Source organism: Mizuhopecten yessoensis, unplaced genomic scaffold (genome assembly GCF_002113885.1).
Source record: "Mizuhopecten yessoensis strain PY_sf001 unplaced genomic scaffold, ASM211388v2 scaffold4121, whole genome shotgun sequence".
Lineage (NCBI taxonomy): Eukaryota > Metazoa > Mollusca > Bivalvia > Pectinida > Pectinidae > Mizuhopecten > Mizuhopecten yessoensis.
Window position 1 is genome coordinate 2421203 of NW_018405386.1, and position 14570 is coordinate 2435772.

The 14570-nt window shown below is 35.6% G+C and overlaps 1 protein-coding gene across 14 annotated transcripts in view; it reads right to left on the bottom strand.

Moving 5' to 3' along the window:
- Positions 1–1259: 1259 nt before the first annotated feature.
- Positions 1260–14570, bottom strand: part of LOC110448612 (V-type proton ATPase 116 kDa subunit a-like) — a 38750-nt gene continuing 25439 nt past the window's right edge. For 6 of the 14 annotated variants that reach the window (XM_021494962.1, XM_021494959.1, XM_021494961.1 and 3 more), the window contains 6 exons: positions 14124–14168; positions 10267–10344; positions 9005–9031; positions 7223–7340; positions 5951–6125; positions 1260–2850 (listed from right to left, as the gene is read on the bottom strand). In XM_021494962.1, coding sequence (XP_021350637.1) covers positions 2757–2850; positions 5951–6125; positions 7223–7340; positions 9005–9031; positions 10267–10344; positions 14124–14168 — 537 coding nt within the window. In that variant the 3' untranslated portion in view covers positions 1260–2756. The remainder of the gene's footprint in view (positions 2851–5950; positions 6126–7222; positions 7341–9004; positions 9032–10266; positions 10345–14123; positions 14169–14570) is intronic. The other 8 variants (XM_021494965.1, XM_021494964.1, XM_021494960.1 and 5 more) reach the window with 3 other exon arrangements.

Below are 14570 nucleotides of genomic sequence, written 5' to 3' on the forward strand. Positions count from 1 at the left end.
CATGATTGTTTGTGTGGTGTTTTAAAGGGATTACGCCCATTGCTTTTTAGCTCATCTGGCCGGAAGGGCCTGGTGATGTTTGCTGTGGTGTGGTATCCATCGTACGCCCAGCATCAACTTTTTCTGGCCAGTTACTTGCTGATGGTCAATATTCATCTCCCTTGGACCTCTTGTTATATAATATAATTTGAAGTTTGTAACAGATATCATTTATATTGGTAAACTTTTTATAGCATTCCAATCAAATTACCTATTGGCAAAATATGACCCTATACCTTATCAAACTTAAACAGATTTTTTTATGCTTTTTACCATAGCCAGTGTTGACTAAGCTGTGCTTAGAGTTAACCTCTGACCTTAATGCAAAATGTAAAAGAGGATTGCATGGCATTATTGTCCTTCGTCAATTACACTGTTAATTACATTGTAATTAACTGGTTGGGTGCTGATGGGTATGTCAACACAAGTGAAGGACAAATTCCTATGTGAAACGCATAAAAAACAAACAAGACAACAAAAATTTGCAATGCATAACTATATTTAATAATTAAATTAGAAAATAATTTTTTTTAAATTGAAATATTCATGTCATATAAAGTTATAACCAGTATAACAGTTTTTGGGGAAGACAAAAACACAATTTCTAAGAGTAACACAACTATTAAAGTTTAAACATCTGTAGAGTAAAGATGGCACAAGGCACAAAGACTTGTTTATCAAAAGCTAATGATTCTAACACAATCTTAATGAACATAGTATAAATGAGGCAGTTTATCCTTGACATTTGTTCATTGGCTGATGGTTCAGGTTTCACACCTCCAGTACAACAATTCAACCAATGGAATGAGTGCTTTTCCTGTAGCTGTTTTGGCAATAACTGAAAGACTTGTGCAACTTTTTGAATATACTAGTAACTCAAATTTAGCTGCTCGGGTTCACTTTTTGGTCCCTGAGGTAGTAGATATTGGAAGGACTTGGGTTTAAAGTTTTGAACTACAGTTTTAATTAATTCTAACCCACCTTACAGATCTCAAATACCTCATTTATCTGGAAGCCCCGTTTTTTGAACTTTTGCTATGTGTTCAGAATCGAGTATGTTGAAAACTGAACAGCGAGTTGATTTGGTAATGTGTTATTTTCATGCTCAGAGCAGGAAAGTGGAAAAAGCACACTGTTGAATAGAGGTCAAGTCAAAAGTAGTGAAACGTGAAACTTACCCTTTACACAATACCCTGCTTCGTCATTTTTGTTGTTGTCTTAACAACTTTGCTGTAAGAATGTATGAATTCATCATTCGAACTGATGAGGAAACAATCAGGGTTATGAACGTCCTGTCTAGTAGGTAACGGTTGGATCAGCTTTATAATTTCCTGCTGACCTAAGGTTTTTCCATCAGAAGCATTAAGCTTCAAATGTATTAGAAGTTGAATTTTTATATTAATATAAAACTTGTGCAAGAAAAATACAGAAATTCTCTGGTTCTATACATTGTGCAAAAGAATGAAATGTAGTGGTTGATAAAACATTATGCGATTCATTGATATCAGTGGGATATATAAAGTTAAAGTTGACATATAACTTGTTTTGAATACCTGATAGTAATGACCTTTAAGACCATGTGGATGGTGCATTTTTTCTGGACCTATTCCATGATAAATATAACCACTGCTGCGAAAAATATTTGTAAGTGGCTTCTTTTCATGGCTGTGGACAACGCAACCCTCAATATAAATGTCTTGAATGAAATGCTTCTGAAACATGGTGAACACCAATCTTCTTTCAAGACAATATTTTTTTCCACATTATCTGCAAAATATGTCTTCATGACCAAGTTGTTCAAAGCATGGTTATTTTAACGACAGGTAAATTAAAACCTTCCATATGGTAACTATTCAAACATACTTGAATTCAAAAGTAACTCTAACCCTCAGCCTAACAGTACACTAATTGTCCAACGATATTTGTAATTTTTTAGGCATTTCTCAAAAATCGCATTTCAGTAAGTAACAACAACTGGCTAGGCTAATCAGACACTTTATGGAAAATAAAATTTCTATGACTTTGATGTCTACATCTAGAGCAACTACCTCTTTAACTACTCCGATTACAGGATAGGCAGTATCTAGTTTAATAAGAGGAATGTAGTACAAACTTCAACATCTAATGCAGGCTTTCCTTGATTACACATATTCAAAGGGAACAAATACAGTTGACTATCGGCAAAACCAGAAGGCTTGGTGATGTTTTGGCAAATTTTGTTTAGCTAAAATAGCATTCAATCATAGTTGCAAACAATTTTGGCAAATCATATGTAGTACTGAAAATGAATATTCTTATTTCGTCTTTTTGATGAATTGTTCTTCAATGTTCTATAGTAAGTAATGTTTACTTCTACATCATAACATTGTATCTCCACCGTGAATGTTTCATGTCATACGGTCCCATGTTACCTAAAGCCTACAATTAGACCGTTTATCCCGAGAAAATGATAAAATGTACCCCGATGTAGCTGGAATATTTTCAACTGGCAATGGAACTTATATTACCTACAGTGGGATAACTTTTTCGTTGTCAATCATGATTAATTATAATATGAATCATCTGTCACTTGGAATCAATTGTCTTTTCTGGAGTACGGTACATTTATATATATATTTATCTATATATATATATGTTATATACATGGCAAGAAGCTATCACACTTTTCACATTATGGTTGTTCTCTGTATTATGAACTCCAAGAGTTGGTTTCAATTCTACTCGTCCAGATCAGCGTTTTGGAGATTTTTGAAGCTAAATGCATCAAAATTGTAACCACTCCCATGGTAGAACTTGCTCTGGAACTCGACCCTGAAAAAAAGGAGAACACACATTACAGAAAACTGTACAGTATATGGTACCCTTGTGCCTGACAAATTCTTTATACCTGGAAACCTTTGCCCAGTGAAATTTTGCCCTTCACCAGTAAAATCCACATAAGCCCCATGTTAATTTTGCCCCTAACATGTGATAACTATACACAGTATAATATGTACTAGTATTCGCTGCCATGATAAATTCGCCCTCTTTAGCGGAGAACAAAAAAGGCAAAAAATTAAACTGCTGCGAAATTTCCCGGCATACAGTATAATGGTTTTAACATTATGACATTGAAAGGTGAATGAAGTCTGGTGAACAAGTTTATAAATGTGCTGAAAACTATAGCTGGAAATCAAGTTTCCGTCATTATGCTCAGTGGAGCAGAAGATGTAGGTCAATGTTACCAAGACCTAATGCATATGACACCAATACCCCAAGATGTAACAGCACAGGAAGTCTGGTTCTACAAGGGAACTCTCGGACTAACAGTTTTTCACACTTCACAGGATCATTCCCATTTTTGTGAAGGAAAAAATTAATAGAATCTCATACCCATTGGGGGTGAGATAGGGGAATCTGAAGTTGCAGGGGAAAGATTTTTAAGTTACCAAACACAAAGCTTTGCCAAGACTTTGCCGAGTGTTTGGCAACTTAAGAATCTGTCCCCGTGGGTTGAGATTCCTAATCTTACTTCAAGGGAGTGAATGATTCTTTTTCTTTTACCCTGTTTACCCATTGTGTATCATATACATAATGTAATTTTAACATTACAGGCTAAATGCAGGGTTGACGTGACGACATTGTATTGTTGAGGTGATGTCATACCATTGTTATGAATAGGGGAATCCCCCCGTAACAACCCTAGGATGGGACAAGGAAATCTCACACCTGATAAAGTGTGGATACACCTGTCCAGGGTAACAGAAAAAACTGTTTTTACTTACTGGGGAATGCTATATGCTACATGCTATTATGAAAACGTTGCCATTCCACAATCTCTTTAATAACAAGAGGTCCATTGGACCTGTATCGCTCACCTGGTTTTAATTAACAAGTCATTACAACTGAATGCATTAGTACATTTTTATATGAAATTTCCTCAAAACCAGACAAGATCTATGTTCTAACCCAACTGGGACCACACTATCTGACTTTCAACTAATCAGGGGCCTCCATTGAGTTGCCATGTTAACAGATTTTGAAATAAGTAATATGTCATATTACAGGGTGTAATTAGACAATACTTAAATTTTCATTCAACTGTAAGCTTTTATAAACCTAGAAACCAATTTTTAACAATTTATGAAAACTACACCATAGAAAATGATAATCTAGCTGTACCGTTTCTTAGGACCACAGGGGTCAAATCAACCTCATTCAATTCAGAAATGTTGGTTCCTCCTTAATAATGTTTTTGACCAAATTTTGTACAATCCACTCAGGCAATTAGGGGGTATGAGCGTCTTAAAGCAAAATATAAGATAATTTTCCTGTTTGGTGCCCGGTCTTCCTAGCCAGCCCCAGGTGTNCCTCATTTATTTAAGAAATGATGACCCTCCCCTAGTGATGCTTCAGACTAAATTTGGTTGAAATCCTCACTGGCATTAAGCAGGAGATGCGTTTTAAAGCAAATTTAGCTAAGTTCCCCTTCAGGGCCCCGCCCCCCTGGCCTCTGGGGTCGAACCAACCTCATTTATTTAAGAAATGATGACCCTCCCCTAGTGATGCTTCAGACTAAATTTGGTTGAAATCCTCACTGGCATTAAGCAGGAGATGCGTTTTAAAGCAAATTTAGCTAAGTTCCCCTTCAGGGCCCCGCCCCCCTGGCCTCTGGGGTCGAACCAACCTCATTTATTTAAGAAATGATTGCCCTTCCCTACTGATGCTTCAGACTAAATTTGGTTGAAAACCTCTCTGGCGATTAGAAGGAGATGCATCTTAGTGCAGATTTAGCTAAGTTCCTCTTCAGGGCCCCTCCCCCCCGGCCTCAGGGGTTGAACCAACCTCACTTATTCAAGAAATGATTGCCCTCCCCTAGTGATGCTTCAGACTATATTTGGTTGAAATCCTTAATGCCGTTAAGTAGGAGATGCGTTTTAAAGCAAATTTAGCTAAGTTCCTCTTCAGGGCCCCGTCCCCCTTATTTAAGAAATGATTGCCCTCCCCTAGTGATGCTTCAGACTAAATTTGGTTGAAATCCTCTTAGGCGTTTAGGAGGAGATAGGTTTTAAAGAAAAAGCTGACGACAGACAACGGACGACGGACGCTGCGCCACGGCATAAGCTCACTATGGTCCCTCGACCAGGTGAGCTAATAATAATATACAACATTTGATTTAGATTCCTATCTAGCTAGAATAAGCCACTCTAAAGCGCTTTACAGTACATAGATATACAATTAATACAATTAGCATATACATTAATTAATGCAATTTTGAGGAATTCACAGGAGCTGCCTTATCAGGCGCTAACTACTTGTCCTATGCCACCTGGCTAATATCTCCCTATGTGGGTATGCTTGCGTGTGTGATGTAATGTGTTCTGTTTGTAGTGGGATCGTTCTTCCAATGGCATCAGTTATAGTGCCACTTCACTTGATTGCTACAGCACAGATACAACAACATCCACCCCAGACCAATTTATACTCCACCTGGGTTGTTGGAGTTGTGTTGGCTGGAGAAAAACACTTTCTCTGAATGTCCATGCGTACGACGACTTCGGGGATCAAACCCTGGCCGCCTGCATGGAAGGCCGGAGTGTTAATCACTCGACCAATCAGCCTATCTTTACCTTGTTTAACCTAGGTAGGCGTAGTGCCACCAACATAGTCACACAATTTATGCACTCTTGAAGATGGTGTGTACATCGAATTCATGATAACAACATATTTTTATGGTAGAAAAGTGTGTGAGAAAAATAATCAATCACTTATGTGTGATGCAAACAGAGTAATACCCTCAGGGTAAGATAATTGAAGTTTAGCACTCTGTCTACATCACAAATGAGAAATGGATTTTATTAACCATGAACAGGCAGATGGAACTCACAAACAAGAATAATATACAGGTTTAAAGAAAATATTAAAACTGTACCAGTGAAGACGGAGGGTGTGGAGGAAAGCAGACAGTCCCTCCATCAACAAGAGTACTCCAACAGTCAGCACAGCGAACACTGAGAACACCACAAAGATAATCACGGAGCCTCCATATGGTATATTCATCTTCAGACTGAAACGGAACAGCATTCCCCACAGAACCTCGGACAACTCTGTAATAAACAAACAACAGTGATTACGCATTCAAACAGCATTCTGGCAAGTACTGGTATTCCGTCTTTGCGTATTACAGAGTTTTCTTCTCTTGTGAGCAGGTATTGATTGTTATGTCATTGGTTTGTGAGAGTAACGTCATCAATTTTTGGGAAACGACTTAATTTTCTCACACAAACCAATGACGTAACAATCAATACCTGCTCCCAAGAGAAGATAACTCTGCAATACGCAAAGACGGAATATACCTGTCACAATTTGAAAAAAAAAATGTCGGGAGATTCGCCCAGATGATGGGGGCAAATTAAAGTGTCGTCTGCAGTAGGTGTCATCACCTTGACATGGTTAGCATAACACTCAACCAAGTCAAATTATTCTGACTGTGAGCCATTTAACCTAAGACGTCTAGAGAAACACAGTAACAATGAAATAGAAATTAACAGAGAAAAGAAAGGTGGGCCCAAGCAGTGTTTCAGTCATACACTCATAGACAATCACCACAAAAACACTTAGTCTATGGGAATCAGTTACTTATTAAGAAATGAAATTCACGAAGTAATATATCTGAATTCCTACGATGTGAAATGATGAAATGATAAGTTAGGTATAGAGGGGAAAATTGTAAAATTACTTTAACTTCCAATGTTAACAAAGATATATAATTTCTTTATTTCATGTCATGAAGCCATATCTAGATACATGTCACGCAAATACAATTTTCTTTATAAAGTCGGGATTATGAAAATTTCAGTAGGTCTGTAAGAAAGTTCTATATTGTAGACCAGTTGTTCATGAGTATAAAATTCTAAATTATAAGACTGCCCAAGTGTTTCTCCAATGAGGGCCCATAATCAGAGGTAAGACACTGTGTGTGAGATACAGCCCAGGCAGTACTCTAGGTGTGGTATACTTATGTGAGTGAGCAAGACTGAGGACCCACAATCGGAGGTAAGACACTGTGTGGGAGATACAGCCCAGGCAGTACTCTAGGTGTGGTATACTTACGTGAGTGAGTTAGACTTAGGACCCACAATCGGAGGTAAGACACTGTGTGGAAGATACAGCCCAGGCAGTACTCTAGGTGTGGTATACTTACGTGAGTGAGCGAGACTGAGGGCCCACAATCGGAGGTAAGACGCTGTGTGGGAGATACAGCCAAGGCAATACTCTATGGTGTGGATCGCTTGACCGATAAATATCTCGCTGAAGTCAAACTAAGGATTAAACAGAACAAACATTCAATAACATTATAGTCAACACAAGCAACTTTTGTTATTTTCGTAAAAATTGTCATATAGGCCCAACTTTTGATGTTTATCTTTAACAACTGATGAAAATTATAATTGCACAAATTAAATTGTTGTTCAATAACTATTGATGCCTCAAGATATTCACTGTGACAGTAGCTAATGACAAACAAAATAAAATAAAGCTTATATTACCACTTGGGTACATATGTTTGACACCCCTGCAGGTCGGGGATCGAGAAAAGAATACACCTGTTGTTACCCACTGCATGCATCGTAAGAGGCGACTAATGTGGGAACCCCTGCAGAATTTGGATTTGGTTTTTATGCCCTCTACTTGGGGACACAAAAGCAACCAAAATAAATCTGCTGCACCCATGGCAATAATTGGGATCTTTATCTTTCTTTCTACTTCTAACTTCCATTTATTCGCTTTCTTTCTACTTCTAACTGCCTTTTATTTCCTAGCGCCTTGCTTGGCAACACCTCACTTTTGCCTTGATGTTGAGCGTTTGCCCAGGAGAGGAATGCAATGGGTCCTGTCCCCAGGCCGGGACATAACAAAGTGCTTAAAAATGGTAGTTGTTCTTCTCTGCTTAATGTTCAGCATTCAGGGTAATGGCAACAACTTGTTCAACCGTTGTCAGTATAATGTGACCGGGTGGAATGCTGTGCTGGGTGCCTTCGGCATGGTACTTCAGTGAGAAAGCGCTATAAAGTCGGCATCAGATCCACGCTACCACAATGAGGCAATTACACCAACATACCCTGTCTCCGGCATATATGCACGCTTACACAACACGTGTGGAGGCCTGTTCTTAAATGACCTTAGCTGTTTATAGGACATTAAACTAAAACTAAACTCAACATATGTTTGAGACAATGATTTCAGGCATCCAGACAGATAAGTACATCAATTTGGAAATGTTGCAAATTAATAATTTGAAAACTAATAATACGTACCTAGATCAGAAAATCATTAAACCATAACATCAAAATGATGGTTTTCTTTATTGGTACTTTAAATCATTCACCCCTAAAATTTCATAATGCACTATTCCAACCTTTGAATTGGAAGAGTTCAAATGTGTCTTTAGGGGTGAATGAGTTAAATGTACCTTAAGTACAATGTACATGTAGAATGTGTTAGCTTTTCATGGTGAAAAGCTGTTATCAGCGAAGGTCATGATTAAAATAGATTCCATAAGAGAAAAATACCATACAGGCTATGATGATGAATAGTGAAAGTTATTGCATGCTGTATTTAGAGACAATAAAAGCCATTACTAGTTTATGGTTATTTAGACTTAAAAGAACAAGATTTTAAGGGAAAATGTAAACTACAAATATTTTTAGTCTGCCCAAAAGGTATATTTGTGCAGGGCTTAATGACCAGACACTTTGCTAACCTCATTTACCATTAGATTCCCATCGCTGACTCTTCTAAAAGACCTGTCAGAATGTTATCTTTTGTCCGATGAATAACACATATCGCAATGACATTTACAGAAATCTACCAATAATATAATGACATCATCAAGCATTATTGTCAATGGGAAAATGGCAGTGTGACCTTGACCTCTATGTGACACTATGTAAACCAGGAGACCATATCATCTCTACCAACTTACCTCTTCTAGTTTCACATCATCAGCACTCTGCAAATGAAACGATGATATTAGGGTAAATAACAGTGAAAGAAAATAACATAATTTTGCATTCAAATTTACAACACGACTATTGTGGTACATGTATTAAATCTCTTAATTTTCATTAACTCATTATCTGACTGTTCCACATTAATAATAATTTAATCAGAGTTTATCTAGATTTCAGCAAACAGTTTAACATATTGAAAAATAATGTATACCTTAGAGTTTAGCCAACATTTGAAAGCATTGAAAATGTAAAACATAGGTAACTGCATAGACTTTCAAAATTAATACACTATAGGTGATTTGTTCCAATAATGAACAGATAATGTTTGATACATGTTTACCAATCCAATATTATGTAATACATCACAAAAGAGTAGAAAGCGGTGTTTAGAAAGGTTTAGCCTACATGTGTGACCCTAGTGTGGTCAAAAGTTTCACGAAGAGTCAATGGACTATGGTCGTTAGTCAGAATACATATACACAGGCTAAAAATGCATTAAGTATCCCAAACTACTGAGGTAGATTTCATTGTGACGTGACAAAGAATGCTGTGTTATCACATTGTGCACTGATGTGCTGTTATAGACATTAATTAAGATTATTAAGATAATGTAGGTTAGATAGCTACATATTACATTGGTTAGAATAGCATACAGAAGTCAATATTAAGTGTGATGTCAATATTCTATCAGTTTTAGTTACAAAGCAGCAATAGTAAAGTTAAGTTTAAGCCAGATATTCTCGAAATACCTACTGTAGTCCAGTATTAAACCTGTGTTAGAAAAATTCTAGGAGGAATTTAAAAAGTATCGAGGAATGTCACTCACAGAGAACTGAAAAGACAAATCTCCCATTTCTTTTGTTTCAGTGCTATTTCATTGTGTATTGAAATGAATCTTTTTGTTATTGTTTCAATCTGGAGATTTTGTTTTTTCCTAAATGAAAATGACAATGAGAAACAGGTAGACCAACTCTAAAATTCAACATGGCAGTATTATATACGAGAGATTTTGCACGTGTTCAGTGTGTTTGATGTGATTGTTGCACGCTTGCAAGGAATTCACTGCAGCTACGTGTCCATCTGCTTGTGTATGGGATGTGTTGACGCCGGTATATGATACGCCCTTAAGTTTTTTTTACTTATTTAATTCGGTTTTCATGTCACAATTCAGCGACTAAATTAGCCTATGACACTTGTTTCTATGACGCTATGTCGATTGCGTTGCCATGGTTACCTGGTCCTCCATTTCAGCATGGTTATGTTCCCCACCGTCCCCGTTGATGCTCAGTTTCACCTCGGACGAACGGACAGTCTAAGGACGATAACACTCATTATCAGGGACTTGGAATAAACAATTTTGATGGCAATGCGATTGAAACAGAAATTTCTATAAACCCATTGGCATTAATTTGATCTTTCAGGACAAATGCATGGTGAAGCCAGCTGATTGTACTTGACTATTTTTGTATCAATTTTTTTTCTTCCCTGTGTGATTATACCAGTAACATGGGCAGTTTTCTTTCAGCCATATTCAAGTTTCAAAAACTAAATAGATATTCTTGACAACTACCAAGTAATCTAACGACTCTTTTTAACAGTAATTTGTTAAATTTCAAAATTGAAAACATTTAAATTTAATGAGAAAAATTTAATCTAACATATATATGATTTTGTCATTTGCATAAAGATGGGTACCTGCAAGATTTCAATTTTTGATATCAGAGTAATGGTCAAAATAAATCAACGTGTCACTTCAGTTTTAAGATATTTTTTCGTTAATTTAACAAGTGAATAGTGTGTATTTCTGACATGAAATAAAATCTGTTAGTTTTGTTAAGAAAACCTGAGGGAATGTTAAATCATTTTTATCTCATTCACCCTGAACTTTCATAATGAACTATTCCAACCTTTGAATTGGAAGAGTTCAAATTCAAATGTGTCTTCAGGGGTGAATAAGTTAAAAAATATTCTAAAAACTCTGAGATTGCTTTTTTGTCCCTCTGATATTGTTTGTGTTTATTTATTGTGTTGGATTATTCAATAAAACATGATTTAATCTAAGCTAAACAAGAACATATAATCATGACAATATCTTATCAACAAATTACACATTACCATAACTAATGTACATGTATTTTCATTTGTTTTTTTTTGTTTATTTTGTTTTGAAGTTTGTTATTGCTGGAACCCATCTTCAAACACTAACAATTTCAGACGAAGGCCCACTTTTTCTATGAGAGTACGGTATTACATGTGAACTAGGCTATGTACTTTGATGTATACAGTACAAGATACCTACTGAAGCTTTCTAATCTAAAATATCTGTATAATTCTGTAACTCTAAGTAACTGGGTAACCAGATAACAGTAACCACTCGAGAGGTCCACACTAATGAAAGAAGATCAGCTGGTTATATGTACAATACAGACCCATCACCAAGAATTACAAACTTTGCTCAATATACTCAGAGGCATCTGAAATAATTGTCCTCTGTAGCAGAAATAGCCAAACTGTATTTTAATATCTACAGTGGCTTGGAGTGCTTTCTGATAAACTGTTCTTTAACCAGCCCTAAAGAGCTCTTAGATGAGATTTAATAATATCTCTGAAAATTCTACACTTGTAATGGGAGTTGAACCCTCGACTTCAACAAATCAGCTCATAAAAGCTCTTCTGAATACCAATAAAGTATACTTTTATTTTAACAAATGGAAAAAATCATGATTATAAAAAGCAAGAAAATAAAAAATACAAATATTGTAAATTATTTTAGCAAAAATGTATATGTAGATTGAAGACTGTTCAAAATTGATATTCAAAAGCAAAATTATCCTCATTTCCTCAGGGAACTAAATTTTAATCCCAATACTCATTTTCACTTTTTTCCACCTGATTTATAATGTACATCTACGATTTTTCTTTGTACATATAAAGACAAGTAAATGTTTCTTGAATTTCTTTTAACCACATGTTAACACCATAATAATTCAAATACTTTTTGAACAATTTAAAAAGCATTCACAGATTGATTGATTGAACAGCCAAGAAATTCTGATGTAAATGTTTTTAATGAAAAGTGAAATCAAAACATGCAAAAAATTGATTATGACATTAATTTCATGAAAAATCACATCAAAATATTCTGTGATAAAAATTGATTAATTTCGAGGAGTACCTGTATTGTGAACCCTTGTTAGTCTGGACTTAACCTGGTATTGGAAACTGACTTATGAAACTTGTGTCTAATGCAGAGAATTTTCCCTGCATTAATTTTTGAAAAAATATCCAGACTAAGAAGTTTCCACAGTACAGGTGTGATGTACCCCAGTAAACTGTTAATTACTGTGGGAGGTTAACAGTTAGTTAACTTTGTAATGGTAGCTGTGGTAAATAAAAGTGTACTGTAAAACATGAAATTGTATCATCTGTTTGATTTATTTTCACTCATTTTGCTCCTCAAAGGAATATATAAACACATTTTTATTTTGAAATTTAATCTAAGTTAGAGGAGATTGCAACCCCCATAGATCTGTTCATTATTAAAATTCTACAGCTTCTTGGGGCTCTACCCCTCAACAGTCATGTTAATTGAGGATTTAACTCATTCACCCCTGAAACTTTATAATGGACTATTCCAACCTTTGAATTGGAAGAGTTCAAATGCGTCTTCAGGCGTGAATGAGTTAAGTGCAATTTCTATGTACTGGGACAACTGAGTCTTTAAGAACAGCATAACAGAGTGGAAATTTCTTGTTTTTCAGTACAAATAGTAATTAGATTTCCAAGATGTTTAATCATTCATTGTCACACCGGAGTCAGTTCAAGCTGTGGTCAGTTCTCAAGCCTTTGGTCAATATAAGCTGTAAGTTTAGTACACAAAACTGTGTAACAAAAATTAATCAATATTATAGACAGTTACAGGTGTATGCATAGCTGGGTGATCCAAGGCCCTCAAGCTCTTGTTACATACCAAAACGTATTTTGCCATTCTATAGACAATATATAATATCTATTAATCTGACTTTTTCCAAATCTTGTTCAAGAAAAAAATCTTCTCCATGACAACAGTTTACAATATACATGGTATGATTAAAATACATCACTTGGGTTTTCACTGGTTTATGCATATTGGTAGGAAAAGGTGGGAGTGGTAAACAAATTACAGGTCTGTCTTCATACGCTATATTGCAAATTATTCCAAGTGATGCATAAACAAATGTATACCAGGTTAAATAGACAGAGGGTGTTCAGATGGCGCAGTGGACAGCACAGTTGTCTTTCACTAAGATGGGTGGGGTTTGATTCCCCAATAGGATATAAAAAGGTATTCGGTCACCCAAATTGGATGTGAAAAGGAATTCGGTCACCTGTTCAACCATGTGGGCTTTTTCTCTGGGTACTCCAGTTTTCCTTTCACCTTAAGACTGACTCTGTGTGCTTACATCTGGGCCAACAAGAGTGATAGTTATAAGTTGGAACATCAAAGATTCAACTAAGAAACTCCTATGTGGATCTATGTGGCAAGGACAGTAATAGCTGTAATGGTAACAAGAGTTGATGCCCCTGAATCAATCCAGCCAGCAGAGCTTGTTCATACACACACCCACCCACTTAACACATGGGCATCAAATTGACTGAAATATGATATCAATACAATAACCCATTTACCTCTAACCAGTGTCTACATGAACTACAAACACACTTTGGCTGTCACCTAATTCATGAACAGCTGTTATAGATATTGAAGCAAACCTTTTTATGTTTTTGTTATACAGTCATGCACATGGAGATTAAATTCTCTTTGTTAACTGATGTAAACAATAAGTAAAAGAGCAGTTTTTAGTCAATGTTTGATATAATTTACGGCTACGCCGATATTCTAAATCTTTAATATTTATATAATTATGTATGGTACTTCTACAAAAATAATTTGGTGAAATTATGCCAGGAAATGAAAGTGGCATAATTACCTAATTATTTTTAAAATGAAAACTAAAAGACATTCAGACTGCTTCAATGTTTTTGCATGTGTTAAGAAGAGTAGACACTGGTTAGGAAGCAAATACATGTGTGTGCTGTCAACAGACATACTATCGGGGTTTCGTTCACATTGTCTTCCAACAGATGTCTTCTAGACTGAAAAAAATAACATGCACCAAACTTTGTTAGCCTGGATATCTATAAAATAACAATGTATGGATTAAAAAAACAAATTCTAAAACATTTAATAAAATATTTAATAGAAATTTTATTAATTTACCCAAATCTTATTGTTAAATAATGTAGTATGAAAGAATTAGACCTATTATACAAAGCCATATAGTCCTCTTAAAAATATTTTTTTTTTCAAAAGGAGAAATAATTTCATTAAGTGATAAGGGGATCTGTTTAAATTATATTTTTTCATCTGAGCATTACATACTACATGGATTTTCCCCCTTTTTTCAATTTCATTTTTTTTATTTCAGAACTTTTCAGTTATCTCCCTTAATTACATGATTTACCAGTAGTCTTGATCCGAAAAGCTTATATTAATAG